Source organism: Choloepus didactylus, chromosome 1, assembly GCF_015220235.1.
Source record: "Choloepus didactylus isolate mChoDid1 chromosome 1, mChoDid1.pri, whole genome shotgun sequence".
NCBI classification, from domain to species: domain Eukaryota; kingdom Metazoa; phylum Chordata; class Mammalia; order Pilosa; family Megalonychidae; genus Choloepus; species Choloepus didactylus.
In genome coordinates this window covers 93,099,112-93,112,671 of record NC_051307.1, presented here as the reverse complement: position 1 = coordinate 93,112,671, position 13,560 = coordinate 93,099,112, and the positions used below count along the sequence as shown (strand labels likewise).

Sequence of the window (13,560 nt, the reverse complement as noted above, 5' to 3'; positions counted from 1 at the left end):
CTCACCCCACATATATAAGAACGATCATAAGAAGTTACTGTGAACAACTGTATGCCAACAAATTAGACAACCTGAAACTGACAAGTTCCTAGAAACACACACCCTATACTTACTCTAGAAGAAATAGAAAATCTCAGCAGACCAATTATAAGAGATTGAACAAAAAACCTCTCAGCAAAGAAAAAGTTCGGGACTAGAGGGCTTTTCAGGTGAGTTTTACTAACCATTCCAGGAAGAATTGACACCAAACCTGCTGAAAGTCTTCCAAAAGATTGAAGAGTGGGGAGTACCCTAATACCAAAGCCAGATAAAGATAACAACAGAAAAGAAAAGAAAATTAGACACCAATATCCCTTATTAATAATAGATGCAAAAATCCTCAAGAAAATGCAAGGAAACTGAATCTAACAGCACATTAAAAGAATTATATACCATGATCCTGTGGGATTTGTCTCAGGTATGCAAGAGTAGTACAACATAATAAAATCAATTAGTGAAATAGACCACATTAATGGAACAGAGGGGGAAAAACCATATGGTTATCTCAACTGAGGCAGAAAAGTCATCTAACAAAATCCAGCAACCCTTCTTAACAAAAAAAGACTCAGAAAACTGAGGAGGAGGAAACTTCTTCAACATGGTAAATGGTATATATGAAAAAAACCACAGCTAACAAGGATTTTGTTCTTGAATAATATCCCCATGGATTTGATGACCTTTTTCTTTTTTTGCCTTGAGTACTGATTTTTTTAAAAAAGTAGATTTATGAATTCTATTTAGTGTTGATAAAGTGCACACAGTTGTATGGAAAAAAAAGCCAGGAAAAATGAAAACTGGATTGCGTAGGAGCAGAGAATTTGGTGCCATCATTTCCTGCTTCAAGGTGTTAGACTAAATCAGTTGAAATGTATTTCTGTACCACAATTTATACTTCAATAAAAATTTACTTAATTCATAGTCTAGAAACATTCAGAATCTTTTCCGTTGACATGTTCTTAAAATAATATACTTGACCAAATATTATACATCCAGAGTTTCTATAATTGAGGCAACTGATATTTAATGATTATTTTCTAAGATTTGTGAGAGGATTGTTATAAAGATATAAGGTCTTTCTTTTTTTTTGAAATAAATTCAAACTTACAAGAACAGTTGCTGAAATAATACAAACCCCATACACAGAACTCCAGCATACCCAAACCCCCCTCCACCGATACCCTGATCTACGAACTTTAGTATTTTGTCACTTTACCATTTCTTTCTTTCCTTCCCTCCCTCCCTATCGTCCGTCATCTATTGCTCTGTCTTCTGAACATATGAGAGCAAGTTGCACACATCCTTGAACAAATAATATAATTTACATATATATTTCCTATGAACAAGAATATTCATTTATGTAATCACATTAAGTGTAGTTAAGAAGTTCAAGAAATTTAACATTGATATAAAGCTTCTATTCTATATTTCATTTTTTTCCTTATGTCCCAATTGTGTCCTTTTGATCCTTTTCTCCTCTATTCTTAGATCTTGTCCAGGATCGTCTATGGCATTTAATTGTCATTATCTATTTAAACTGTTTCTTTTTTTTTTTTTTTCAATTGTGGTAACATATCTACAGCATAAATCTTCCCATTCCAGCCCCTCCCGAGCATTCCATTTAGTGGGATTAATCACATTCACAATGTTGCAATGTCATCACCTTCCCACCATCTGTTACTACAGATTTCCCTTCACCCCAAACAGAAACCCTACACTCATTTCTTATTAATTCCCCATTGCCCCTTCACCCACTTCTCGTAACCCATACTCTACTTCTCATCTCTGTGATCATATTCTCTGATACTTTCTTTGTGTTTACTATAGGGCTTAAATTTAACATCTTAAGTCTATAACAATCTTGTTTTCTTTATAGATTAGGACACATAAACTATGTCCCTATACTCCTCCATTCCCCCACCATTATGCAGTTCTTGTCAAAAATTACATATTTTACATTCAGTCCAAAACCACTGATTTATCATTACACTTTAAGTATTTTAGATCTTGTAGGAAGTATAGTGGAGTTACAAATCAAAAATACAGTAGTACTGGTATTTATATTTACCATGTGATCTTTACTGGAAATCTTTATTTCTTCATGTGGTTTCAGTCAATTGTTTAGTGTCCCTTCCTTTCAGCCTGCACAGTTCCCTTTAGCATTTCTTATAGGACTGATCTACTGGTGATGAAGTCCCTCAGCTTTTGATTATCTGGGAATGTTTTCATTTCCCCCTCATTTTTAGCCTCCAGGTGTTTGTGAGTTTTCCAAGTCTCTGATGATTATTGACTTCTATTTATATTCCATTGTGGTCAGAGAATGTGCTTTGAATAAATTCAATTTTTTTAAATTTACTGAGGCTTGTTTTATGTCCCAGCCTGTTGTCTATTCTGGAGAAAGTTCCGTGATCACTAGAGTGTCCTGGTGATTTGGGATGTAATGTTCTGTATGTATCTGTTAAATTTTTTGTATATCTCTCTCTCCTTTCTTTGTTTCTCTGTGGGTAGGGCTCCCTTTAGTATCTGAAGTAGGGCAGGTCTTTTATTAGCAAAATCTCTCAGCATTTGTTTGTCTGAGAAAAATTTAAGCTCTCCCTCAAATTTGAAGGAGAGTTTTGCTGGACAAAATATTCTTGGTTGGAAATTTTTCTCTCTCAGAATTTTAAATATGTCATGCCACTGCCTTCTCACCTCCATGGTGGCCACTGAGTAGTCACTACTTAGTCTTATGTTGTTTCCTTTGTATGTGGTGAATTGCTTTTCTCTTGCTGCTTTCAGAACTTGCTCCTTCTCTTCAGTATTTGAGAGTCTGATCAGAATTTGTCTTGGAGTGGGTTTATTTGGATTTATTCTATTTGGAGTTTGCTGGGTATTTATGCTTTTTATATTTATATTGCATAGAAGGTTTGGGAAGTTTTCCCCAACAATTTCTTTGAAAACTCTTTCTAGACCTTTACCCTTCTCTTCCCCTTTTGGGACACCAATGAGTCTTACATTTGGACATTTTATTTTATCTATCGTATCCCTGGATCCATTTTGATTTTTTTGATTTTTTCCCCATTCTTTCTTTTGTTCTTTCATTTTCTGTTCTGTGGTTCTCGAGGTGGCTGAGTTGTTGTTCAGCTTCCTCTAGTCTTGTACTGTGAGTATACAGAATCTTTTTAATTTGGCCAACAGTTTCTTTTATTTCCGTAAGATCATCTATTTTTTTATTTACTCTTGCAAGTTCTTCTTTATCCTCTTCTAGGGTCTTCTTCATGTCCGTTATGCCCTGTGCCATGCTCTTCTTCATGTCCTTTATATCCTGTGCCATGCTCTCATTATTTGTCTTTAGTTCTTTGATTAATTGCTCCAAGTACTGTCTCCTATCTTTTGGGTGTTTGGGTTTGGGTTCTCCATATCGTCTTTTTTTTTCATATGCTTTAAAATTTTCTGTTGTTTTTGGGCTCTTGGCATTTGCTCTACTTGATGGTGTTCTTTTAGGATATGAAGAATTATTCAAACCCCAGTCTCTAATTTGTCAGATCTACAGCTTGGTGGTGTACACTTTCTCTAACTAACCAGCAGATGGCATCCTCGAGTCACCTATTCCCCTCAAGTCAGTTCTCCCCAACTTTGTCTTTGTGGTGTGTGGGGGTCTGGTTCTTGTGGGGTCCAATTGGTGCACCAAGTTTGGGTATGTTGTTGGTGCTGTCCAACCTGAATGTGGGGCGTGTGTCTGGGTGGTTAGTGAGGCAGGGCAGCTTTAATAATCAAACCTCCCAGGTGGTCCAGGAGATTTTAGGCTGTTGCAAGAGTCTAAACCTTCATTTCAGTCTCGCCACAGATTGTCTCTGCCACTGACCCACAAGTCCTTAGTATTGGCATAAGGTCCCTGGAATTTCCGAGTGGTTCCCCCTTCCCAGCCTTGCCCTTCCAGGACCTCTGCTGGGTGAAGGCTGTGCTACGTCACAAGTGCATGCCATCCCTCAAGGGAAGCCGTGGGCCACCGGGCCATGCAGGGGCATTCTCATCCTGCTGTAAAGATGGCTGAATGTGGCATGTTAACCTCCCCTTTTTTGCACAGCTCCGCCTTCCCAGCTCTGGTTCAACCAGCTGTAGGCGCGCGAAAGGCCACCATCCACACCCGATATTATGGGATGTGTGCAGTGTTGCGGGAAATACTTTCTATCACACTGGGTCCCTCGGTGCGGCTCTGGTCTGTGACTCCAGTGCCAGGCAGGAGCATTCCCAGCCCGCCGGGAAGATGGCTGCAAGGGGCGTGGTTTTTTTCTCCTTTTGGCTCACCTCTGCCCTCCCCGCTCCAAGACAATTAGCAGTGGGTCCACAAAAGGCTATCTTCCACGCCAGATATTGAAGCGTTTGCACAGCCCCTTCCCACCATGCTTCACTGTGTGGTTCTCACTGCCGTGTCTGCAGCCACTTTTGGGTTTTTTTAAAAAAGAACTAGTCTGCCTCCAAACACCAACCCATGGTTTCCCCACACCGCAGGTTCGCTCACTTGTTTCAGAATGCAGACTCCTGGTTTCACCAAGTACACGGTCCCTGTGAATTTAGCAGACCTTGTCCAGCTGGTGCATCGCTGGAACTGGTGTTCTGGGTCACTTTCTGGCTTTTATCTAGTATTTTTCACGGAGGTGTTTTTTTGCCCTGTCTCTCCTAGCCGCCATCTTAGGTTTTCCTCAAGATATGAAATCTTTACGGTTCTGGGAGAATATTTGATGAATTTGCATTCAGGTTTAACAGTTAAAAAAAAATTTAGAGCAGTTGTATGTTACAGAAGATCATGCAAAACCCCCCTCACATACACAATTTTCCCTATTAACATTTTGTGTTAGTGTGATATATGTTACAGTTGATGAACCAATATTAACTAAAGCCTATAGTCTACATTAGGGTCACTCTGTGATACAGTTCTATGGTTTAAAAAAAAATTTTTTTTTATTGTGGTAAAACATATACAACATCTGATAAATTTGCATTCAGGTTTCAGCATATATTTTTAGCACCTTCATAACTGAATCTCAAAATAGACACCCTTCGGCTATCCATTAGGAAGAGAGTTAGAAAGGGGAGAATAAGAATGTACATTTGTTAATTGAAAGTTAAAGGAAGTCAGAATTTTGAAGGTAGAAGGTTTCAACCTTTGTTATGTATGGAGTATGCCATTTTTTGAAGGGCAGAGAGAAACTGTTAGCTTCCTGATTCATTCATTGCTATCACTAGAACAAAGTATAAACCTCATCATTTTGCCATGCATGTATAAAACTTTCATTGTTTTGTCAATGCCATTCTCAATCCCAGCTCTCCTAAGCAATAAAAACTATATCCATTCTCTGCTTAAAATAAAAAAAAAAGTGAAAAGACAATTTACAGAATGGGAGAAAATAGTTGGAAATCATTTGTCTGATAAGACCTAGTATCCAGATTATGTTTAAAAACTTATGACTCAACAATAAAAAGACGACCCACATAAAAAATGGACAAGGGGTCTGAATAGATGTTTCACCACACAAGTTATACAGATGGCCAGTAAGCCCAATAATGAGATGAGATGTCAGTTCATACCCAGTAAGATGTCTATCATCAAAAAGACAGACAATAACAAATGTAGGTGAATATATGGAGAAATTGGAACCCTTATACATTATTGGTGGAAATATAAAATGGTTCTGCCACTTTGCAAACAGTTTGTCAGTCCCTCAGAATGTTGAACATAGACTTACCTTATGACCACTCCTAGGTACATACTAAGATAATTGAAAGCAAATGTCTACAGAAAAACTTCTGTATGAATATTCATAGCAGCATCATTAAGAATAGCCAAAAAAGTAGAAACAACCCTATATATCAACTGATAAATTGATAAAATGTGTATCAATGGAATGTTATTTGGCCATATAAGGGAATGAAGTACTGATAATGCTTCATAATACTACATAATGGATGAATCTTGAAGACATTATGCTAAGTGAAAAAAGCCAGGCAAAAAAGCCACATATTGTATGATTCCATTTTTATGAAATGTCCAGAATGGGGAAATTCATAGAAACAGAAAGTAGATTAGTGGTTGCCAGGAACTGGTAGTGAGGGTATGGGGTTTCTTTTTGGGAAAATGAAAACATTCTAGAACTTATGGTGGTGAATATACTAAAAACCATTTAACTGTGTACTTTTAAATGGTTACTTTTATGTTATTGGAAATATATTTCAATTTGTTTTAAAAACAAAACAAAACAAAACAACAACAAAAAAAAAACAGGCATTGAAGCCAGACTCCCTAGATTCAAATCCCAGCTCTGCTACTTACTAGCTTGTGACCTTAGGTAAGTTACTTAACTTTTCTGTGCCTCAGTTCCCCCATCTATAAAACAGAGAGAAAAGTAGTATCTATTTCATAGAGTTTTATGAGGTTTAAATGAGTTAATATATGTAAAATCCTTAGAAAAGTGCTTGGCATATTGTATTCACTGCTATGTATAAAACTGAACCCTAGTCTTATGAAAGAATATTAACTCTTACTACCAACAATGCATTCCTTTTTTCCTATTCTATTGATTAGGGAAAAATCTATTCTATCTATTCTACTGATAGACAAAGAAAGAAATGAAGACCTACTAAGTTGATTTCACAATGCACTAATGCCACTAAGAAACCCTCTTTTAGCTCTCTCCTGCTCCCTCAGCTAATTTGTGCTTATCCCTCTGGGCTTAGACCATTCCTGGTATGCCAGACTAGTTAAGATTTCCCTATCAATTTGCTCCTACTAGTAATTCCCATACTTCTCCTTTGTAGCATTCATCACATTTGTAATGTTTTGTTTTAATGTCTGTTTTCCCCACTAGATTTTAAGCTTCAAGAGGGCAGAAACTGCTTGTTTATTCACTGTCGTACCCTTTTTATTTAGCAACGTGTCTAGCATATACTTAATACAAGTGCTGAATAGGTAATTACTGACTGATATTATAGGAAGAGCTACAAAGAAAAGGTATTAAGATCTCAAGAAATGTAGCTGGAGTACCCTTCTGGTGATTAACACTGCTGATAGTATGTTCTACATTCATCAGTTTATACTAGCTATGGTAATTCCTAAGGCAATTTAATTACTTTAGTTTTATCCATAGGGAGAAGGACTTCCTAACCTAGGTACTGCTAAAAGAATTGCTAATGTGCAAGATTCAGGGCACCTGTTAACATCTGGACAACTTGTTAAATTGAACTGTGGATCTTGTAATACCAGATTAGCTAAAATGTAACATATTGTAGCTACAGAACTAGCAATTATTTGGTATTGCAGCAATAGGATTTCTTTCTTCAGTTTCTCTGAGAGAAAGTTCTGTTGTTTGAGAGATTTCAAACATGGCTGTATCACATATTTCTCCTCTTATTTGATCTTGTGGGAAGGTGGCTGGATTGGGAGATTCTTCTTGTCATATCCACAGCCAACCGATTTTTTGTCCTTTTTGTGGGGGGAGGGGGCGCTGTATAGGTATACAATCATTATCAAAGATCAGGGCTACTGGATTACAGCTCAGCAATTTCCGGTATTCCTTTCTAGTTATTCTAATACGCTTAGAAACTAAAAAGAAATATCTCTATAATGAGTCAGTAGTTATAAACATTTCTAAAATCCTAATTTCTCAGTCACACCTACTCCCTCTCATGTAATCGTTCTTCAAACTTCAGGGATATCTGGTCAATGACCATTTCAACTTCTTCATGCTGGAAAGGGGTGTTGACCTTATGGGATAGAGGAATGAAACTGGTTGATGTTCTTGGGCAGACTGGTCACTCTGGATGTCAGGACTTATATGGCATAAGAACAATTTGGAGGCCTTAAGTTTCTGAAAAAAATAAACTGACTAGGTAAAACATTTATAGAGTCTTAGAGTCCAGGATGTTCTTTAGGTTTTTCAGGAATGCTGTTGGTTGGGGCTTGGCATACTTTGGCAATTTGAAATATTTGGCTGAAGCTTGCATAAGAGTAGCCTCCAGAATGACTTCTTGACTCTATTTGAAATCTCTTAGCCACTGAAACTTTATTTTATTCCATTTCTTTCTCCCCTTTTGGTTAAGAAGGCATTCTCAATCCCACAATGCGAGGGCTCAGCTCACCCCTGGAAGTCATGTCCCACATTTCCAGGAGACTTACACCGTGAAAGTCATGTCCCACATAGTAGGGGAGGTAGTGAGTTTATTTGCAGAGTTGGCTTAAAGAGATAGACCACATCTGAGCAACAAAAGAGGGAGATATTAGGGAAGGGTATGGGATTCTTGTTGTTGTAGTTTCTCCTTATTTTTTCTTTTCCTCTTTTCTTTCTTTGCAAAAGAAATGGAAATGTTCTCATATAGATTGTGGTGGTGAATGCATAACCATGTGATTATACTGGAAGCCATTGATTATACATAGGATGGATTGTATAGAGTGTGAATATAACTGTTTAACAAATAAACAGAAAGATACAAATGCTAGAGAAGATGTGGAGAGAGAGATATACCTATTCACTGTTGGTAGAGAAGTAGTATGGTGAAGCCCCTCTGGGAGGGCGGTGTGGTGGTTCCACAGGAGGCTAAGTATAGGGTTGCCATACAGTCCTGCAGCCCCGTTATTAGGTGTATACTTGGAAGAACTGAAAGCAGGGACACAAAGAGACATTTGCACGTTGGTGTTTATGGTGGCATTATTCACAGTTTGCAATGGATGGAGGTGGCCTAAGGATACATTGACTGATGAACAGAAGGGCAAACTGTGATGTGTAGATACAATGGAATATTGAGCGGCCGCAGGAAGGAAGGATAGAAAGTGGCAGAGATTGGGCAATCGATGATTAAGGAGTACAGAATGTTCAATAAGACTCATTGTAAAGGTTCCTAGATTGTAAACCCTAACAGCAGTCCCTGTTCCTGAGTTTAAACTGTTATTTCTAAATTCTGAGATGCTGTGCTCTTTTTGTATAACCTGGTAGTTCCCTGGAACTTTGGGTATCTGTGTGATGCCTGACACTCAGGGTTAGAGTTTTGCAGCTCTGATAGTCAGCATTACTCCATACAGTAGCTGTTTAAAAAGCTGAAAAAGAGGTCAGACTTCAATTAGAGATATGAATGAAATGGATTTGGTTAGGACTAAGGTGAATCAGAATACAGGGTAAAAAGATACAGATAGAGAGATTGTCTGTATTTTAAAACTTCAACTTCTGTGTGAGACCAAAGGAAGAGATGTTTATTTGGTCCAAAACTTAAATTTCCTGTAGTACACTATATAATTTAACCTGTCTAGTCAGTTTATTTAAACAACCTAATTACATGGAACCTAGAATAGGGAATGGTATCTTGTTATTCTTTACAGGATTAGGTAATACCCTGAAACATTCCAGAGTATTTTGGACAGAAAATAAAAAAATATTTGCAAAATCCCCTTGAGAGACTCGGGCGAAAGGTGGAACTATTAAACTTCCCCACCTGAGGAATTTTTGAAATTCTTTCAAGCATGAGGGACTCCCAATTTAATAAGTGAAGCTGTCGATCTTGAGACTTGCCCCTATGAAACTTACATCTGCATTGGTGAAGCTATGACTACATGTAACTATTCCTAATAGTCACCCCCAGAGTCAGTGTTTTTATCTACTGTTTTGGTAGTGCTAAAGGGGCAAGATACATTCATGAAAGAGACTATTTTTTATAGTTTTATAACTTTTGCAAACTAATCTCATCAGAAGAATAAAAACGGGTTCATTGTCTTTGATCATGTTTGTCAGCAAGCTAAATATTCCTTTGCTCTCTGAAATTAGAGCATTTTTAAAGAATTAGACTTATATTCATTTTGTCTTATTATAATAATATGATGTTTAGTCACAAACAGGGCCTGTATTTGATGGAATGTCACAATTCAAGGCCAGAGGAGCAAGAAACTAGGATCAACTAAACCAGTTTAGGACAAGACTAGCTAACTAGTAATTCCACTGTTTCTTTTTCAGCTTACTCCCTTCTCTTTTTCTCTCATTCCTTTTCTGTTTCTTTGGTCCTTGTTCCTCTTGCCTCACACCTTAACCACCTTCTACTCTGTGACTTCTGTCATCTTTGGAATTACAATTGAAATGTGGCTCCTCCCGTCAGCCCCCCCACCCCCAATGTGAGTACACTGTCATAGACTAAAGTGATCCAGTCCTTGCTACAGTAAATGCTCATCTGTGGTGATGGTCATGAAAGTCCTCATGAGGTCCCAGTTTGCTCATTATTGAGATTTGTAATTGGTACACTTGTGTTGTTTTAAAAATGACAGTAATAAAAATTGCTTTATTTGAATTATTTCCACAGCTGGTATAAAGCTAATTACAGCATGGCTGAGAAGTTAGACTGGGGCCGAGGAATGGGCTGTGACTTTGTCAGGAAGAGCTGTAAATTCTGGATTGATCAGCAGAGACAAAAGTAAGAATGCATTTCTGTACAGTGTCTTTGAATACAAGATTCGTTCTGATTTTGTTCCTGACCCTACAATGTTAACTATTTTCAAAATGTGGTCTGACTAGCTCAGTTTTAAAATGTGTAGAAAACTGTCTGCTTGGTAATCATATAACACTGAGTAGTTGCAGTTTTGTTTTTAGTTTTTAATCACATACTGAAAGAATCCACAGTATAGGAGCCAGAGCCCATGAACATTTTTTGTTAAGCTTATAGTTCATAAATATGTATATTTTGCATAATTTTTGCATACTCTATCATTCATACTATTTTCATCAGAGAGAGCACAAATAAGCATAGATACAATCATTGATTCAATATCAGAATATTCCATATTCAAATATGGAAGCATATAAGAATCATCTAGCAAGTTTTTTAAAAATAGAGTCTCCAAGTTTAGGATTTACATATTTTTTTTTAATTAAACTTTTTTTATTTTGAGATAATTATAGATTCACATGCAGTTGTAGGAAATGATACAGAGATCTCAAGTACCTTTTACCCAGTTCCCCCAAAGGTAATATCTTGCAAATCTGAAGTACTGTTTTAGTTTGCTAAAGCTGGCGAAATGCAATATACCAGAAATTAGTTGGCTTTTACAATGGGGATTTATTAGCTTTCAAGTTTATAGTTCTAGGGCTGTGAAAAATGTCCACATCAAGGCATCAGTAGGATGATACCTTCTCCCTGAAGACCAGCTACCGGTGATCCTTAACACCCCTATCAAATGGCCAAGCACATGGCAACATCTCCTGGTCTCTCCCTTCTCTCCTGGGTTTCATTGTTTCTAGCTTCTGGCTTCAGTGGCTTCCTCTCTGAGCTTCTGTGTGTGTCCTTGTCTCTCAGCTTCTCTGAGCTTTATTTGTGAGCTTCTCTGAGCTTCTCTCTGTCTTTTATCCTTTATAAAGGACTCTAGTAAGAAGATTAAGACCCACCTGGGGCATGCATGAACTGAAATAACCTAATCAAAAAGTCCCACTCACAATAAGTCTGCATCCACAGGATTGGATTAAAAGAATATGATCTTTCCTGGGATACATACAACTTCAAACCATCACAAATATTATATCATAACCAGGAGATTGACATTGATATACTGAAGATAAATAACATTTCCTTCACTACAAGGATACTTCATCTTGCCCGTTTATAGCCACACCTCGTTCTCTCCCACCCCCACTCCCTCCTTAATGCCTAGAGGCCTCTAATCTGTTCTCTATTTCTATAATTTTGTCTTTTTAAGAATGTTATATAAATGGATTCACACTGTATGTAATCTTTGGGAGTGGCTTTACTCACGCAGTATAATACTCTGGAGATTACCAGGTTGTTGCCTATATCAGTAGTCAATTACTTTTTATGGCTGAGTAGTATTCCACAGCATGAATACACCATGGTTTGTTTACTCATTCACCTATTGAAGGACACCTGGGTTGTTTCCAGTTTGGAACTATTAAGAATAAAGCAGCTGCCTCACTCCAGTGAAGATGGCGGAGTGAGATGCTTCATGGCTTGGTCACCTCACAGAAGCTTTGACCAACTAGTAAGAACTGGTAGAAACATCTTTCTCAGAGTTCCAGAAAACAGTTAAAGGATTGCAGTGATAGGGTAATTGCCTAATCAAGAAAAAGCTACTTCAAAGTGGTAGGATCTCATGTCTCATCCCTCATCCCTCACCAGCTCTGCACAGAGCCCACCCACACTCCCAGTGCACATCCCTGTTCCTGGTACTGAAGGGAGCAGAATAACCCTTGTGCACATACTGGGAACATGTATGTCTGGCCAAAACTGTCTGGTAGTGGCCTGAGGGACTTGCCATCCCAGAACTTGCTCTGCATGTAAAAAGAAGCTCACAGAGCTCTCCTACAGAATATAGTGGGGGAGCAGTCAAGATGTATTGCCTGTGGCAAGGGATTGCTGGCTGTTGGAAATGTAGTACAGTGCCCAGGACCATGAGGAAACTTTCCTAGGAAAGAGGAGACATTTGTATCAGTATAAACAGGGTATTATGCTCAAGACAAGATGCATGTGCAGAAAGATTTGGGGAGGTCCCTATGCTTTGACCTAGAATTATTCCCTAAACTCATTGTATGTATCAGCCTTGCAGGAGAGCACATGCACAGATCAATTTGCAAAGACTGGAACAGGTGTATTCTTCTTTTCTTTTCTTTTTTTTGTTACCTCTTGGCATTCAAGGAAAGCTCTGTCATAACACTAGCTGGATACAATCTTAAGAAACAGATGCCTCAGAGTCTAAATTCTAGCAGTAACACATTAACATATCAGAATGTCCAGGTTTTAACAAAAGATTACAAAACATTCAAAGAAACAGGAAGTTATAATCCAGGCAAAGGAGAAGATTAAAGCATTAGAAATCATCAACAAGGATGACCAGATTGGGACATACCAGACAAAGACATTTTAAAAATCATCCTAAATATGCTCAAAGAGCTAAAGGAAAACATGGACAAAGAACTACAAAGAGAGTATCAATACCAAAATGGAAATTACGAAAAGGAACCAGACAGGGCTAAAGACCACAGTAACGGAAATGAAAAATTAAAATTCCCCAGAGGGGTTTATCCACTGTTTTGGAGCTGGCCAAAGACAAGAGTCTGTGAACTTGAAGATCTATTCTGAGGAGTGGAAAGAGGAAAGAATGAAGTAAAGTAAACTGAACCTGAGGCCTGTGGAACACTATCCAGTGTACCGATATAAACATTGTGGGATTCCCAAAAGGAAAGGGACAGAGGGAATATTCAAAGATTAAATAGCTGAAAACTTCCCCAATTTAACAAAAGACATGAATATACACATCCAAGACCCTCTGTGAACTCCAAACACATAAATCCAAGTAGACCCTCACTGCACCAAATTATAATCAAATTGTCAAATGCCAAAGATAAAGAGAGAATTTTGAAAGCTGCAAGAGAGAAGCAATGTGTCACTTACAAGGGAGCCTCAATAAGATTAAGTTCCAATTTCTCATCAGGAACCATGGAGGCAAGAAGGCAATGGGAAAATGTATTTAAATTGCTTAAAGCAAAAAATTGCCAACAAAAAATT

At 37.8% G+C, this 13,560-nt stretch overlaps 1 protein-coding gene across 3 annotated transcripts in view; it reads left to right on the top strand.

Moving 5' to 3' along the window:
- The window catches only part of LMLN (leishmanolysin like peptidase), a 147,714-nt gene that overhangs the window by 89,827 nt on the left and 44,327 nt on the right, over positions 1-13,560 (top strand). For all 3 annotated transcript variants that reach the window (XR_005217120.1, XM_037837379.1, XM_037837390.1), the window contains exon 12: positions 10,351-10,461. Coding sequence is in view for 2 of the 3 variants with exons in the window: in XM_037837379.1 (XP_037693307.1) it covers positions 10,351-10,461 (111 nt within the window). In the remaining variant the exon portion in view is untranslated. The remainder of the gene's footprint in view (positions 1-10,350; positions 10,462-13,560) is intronic.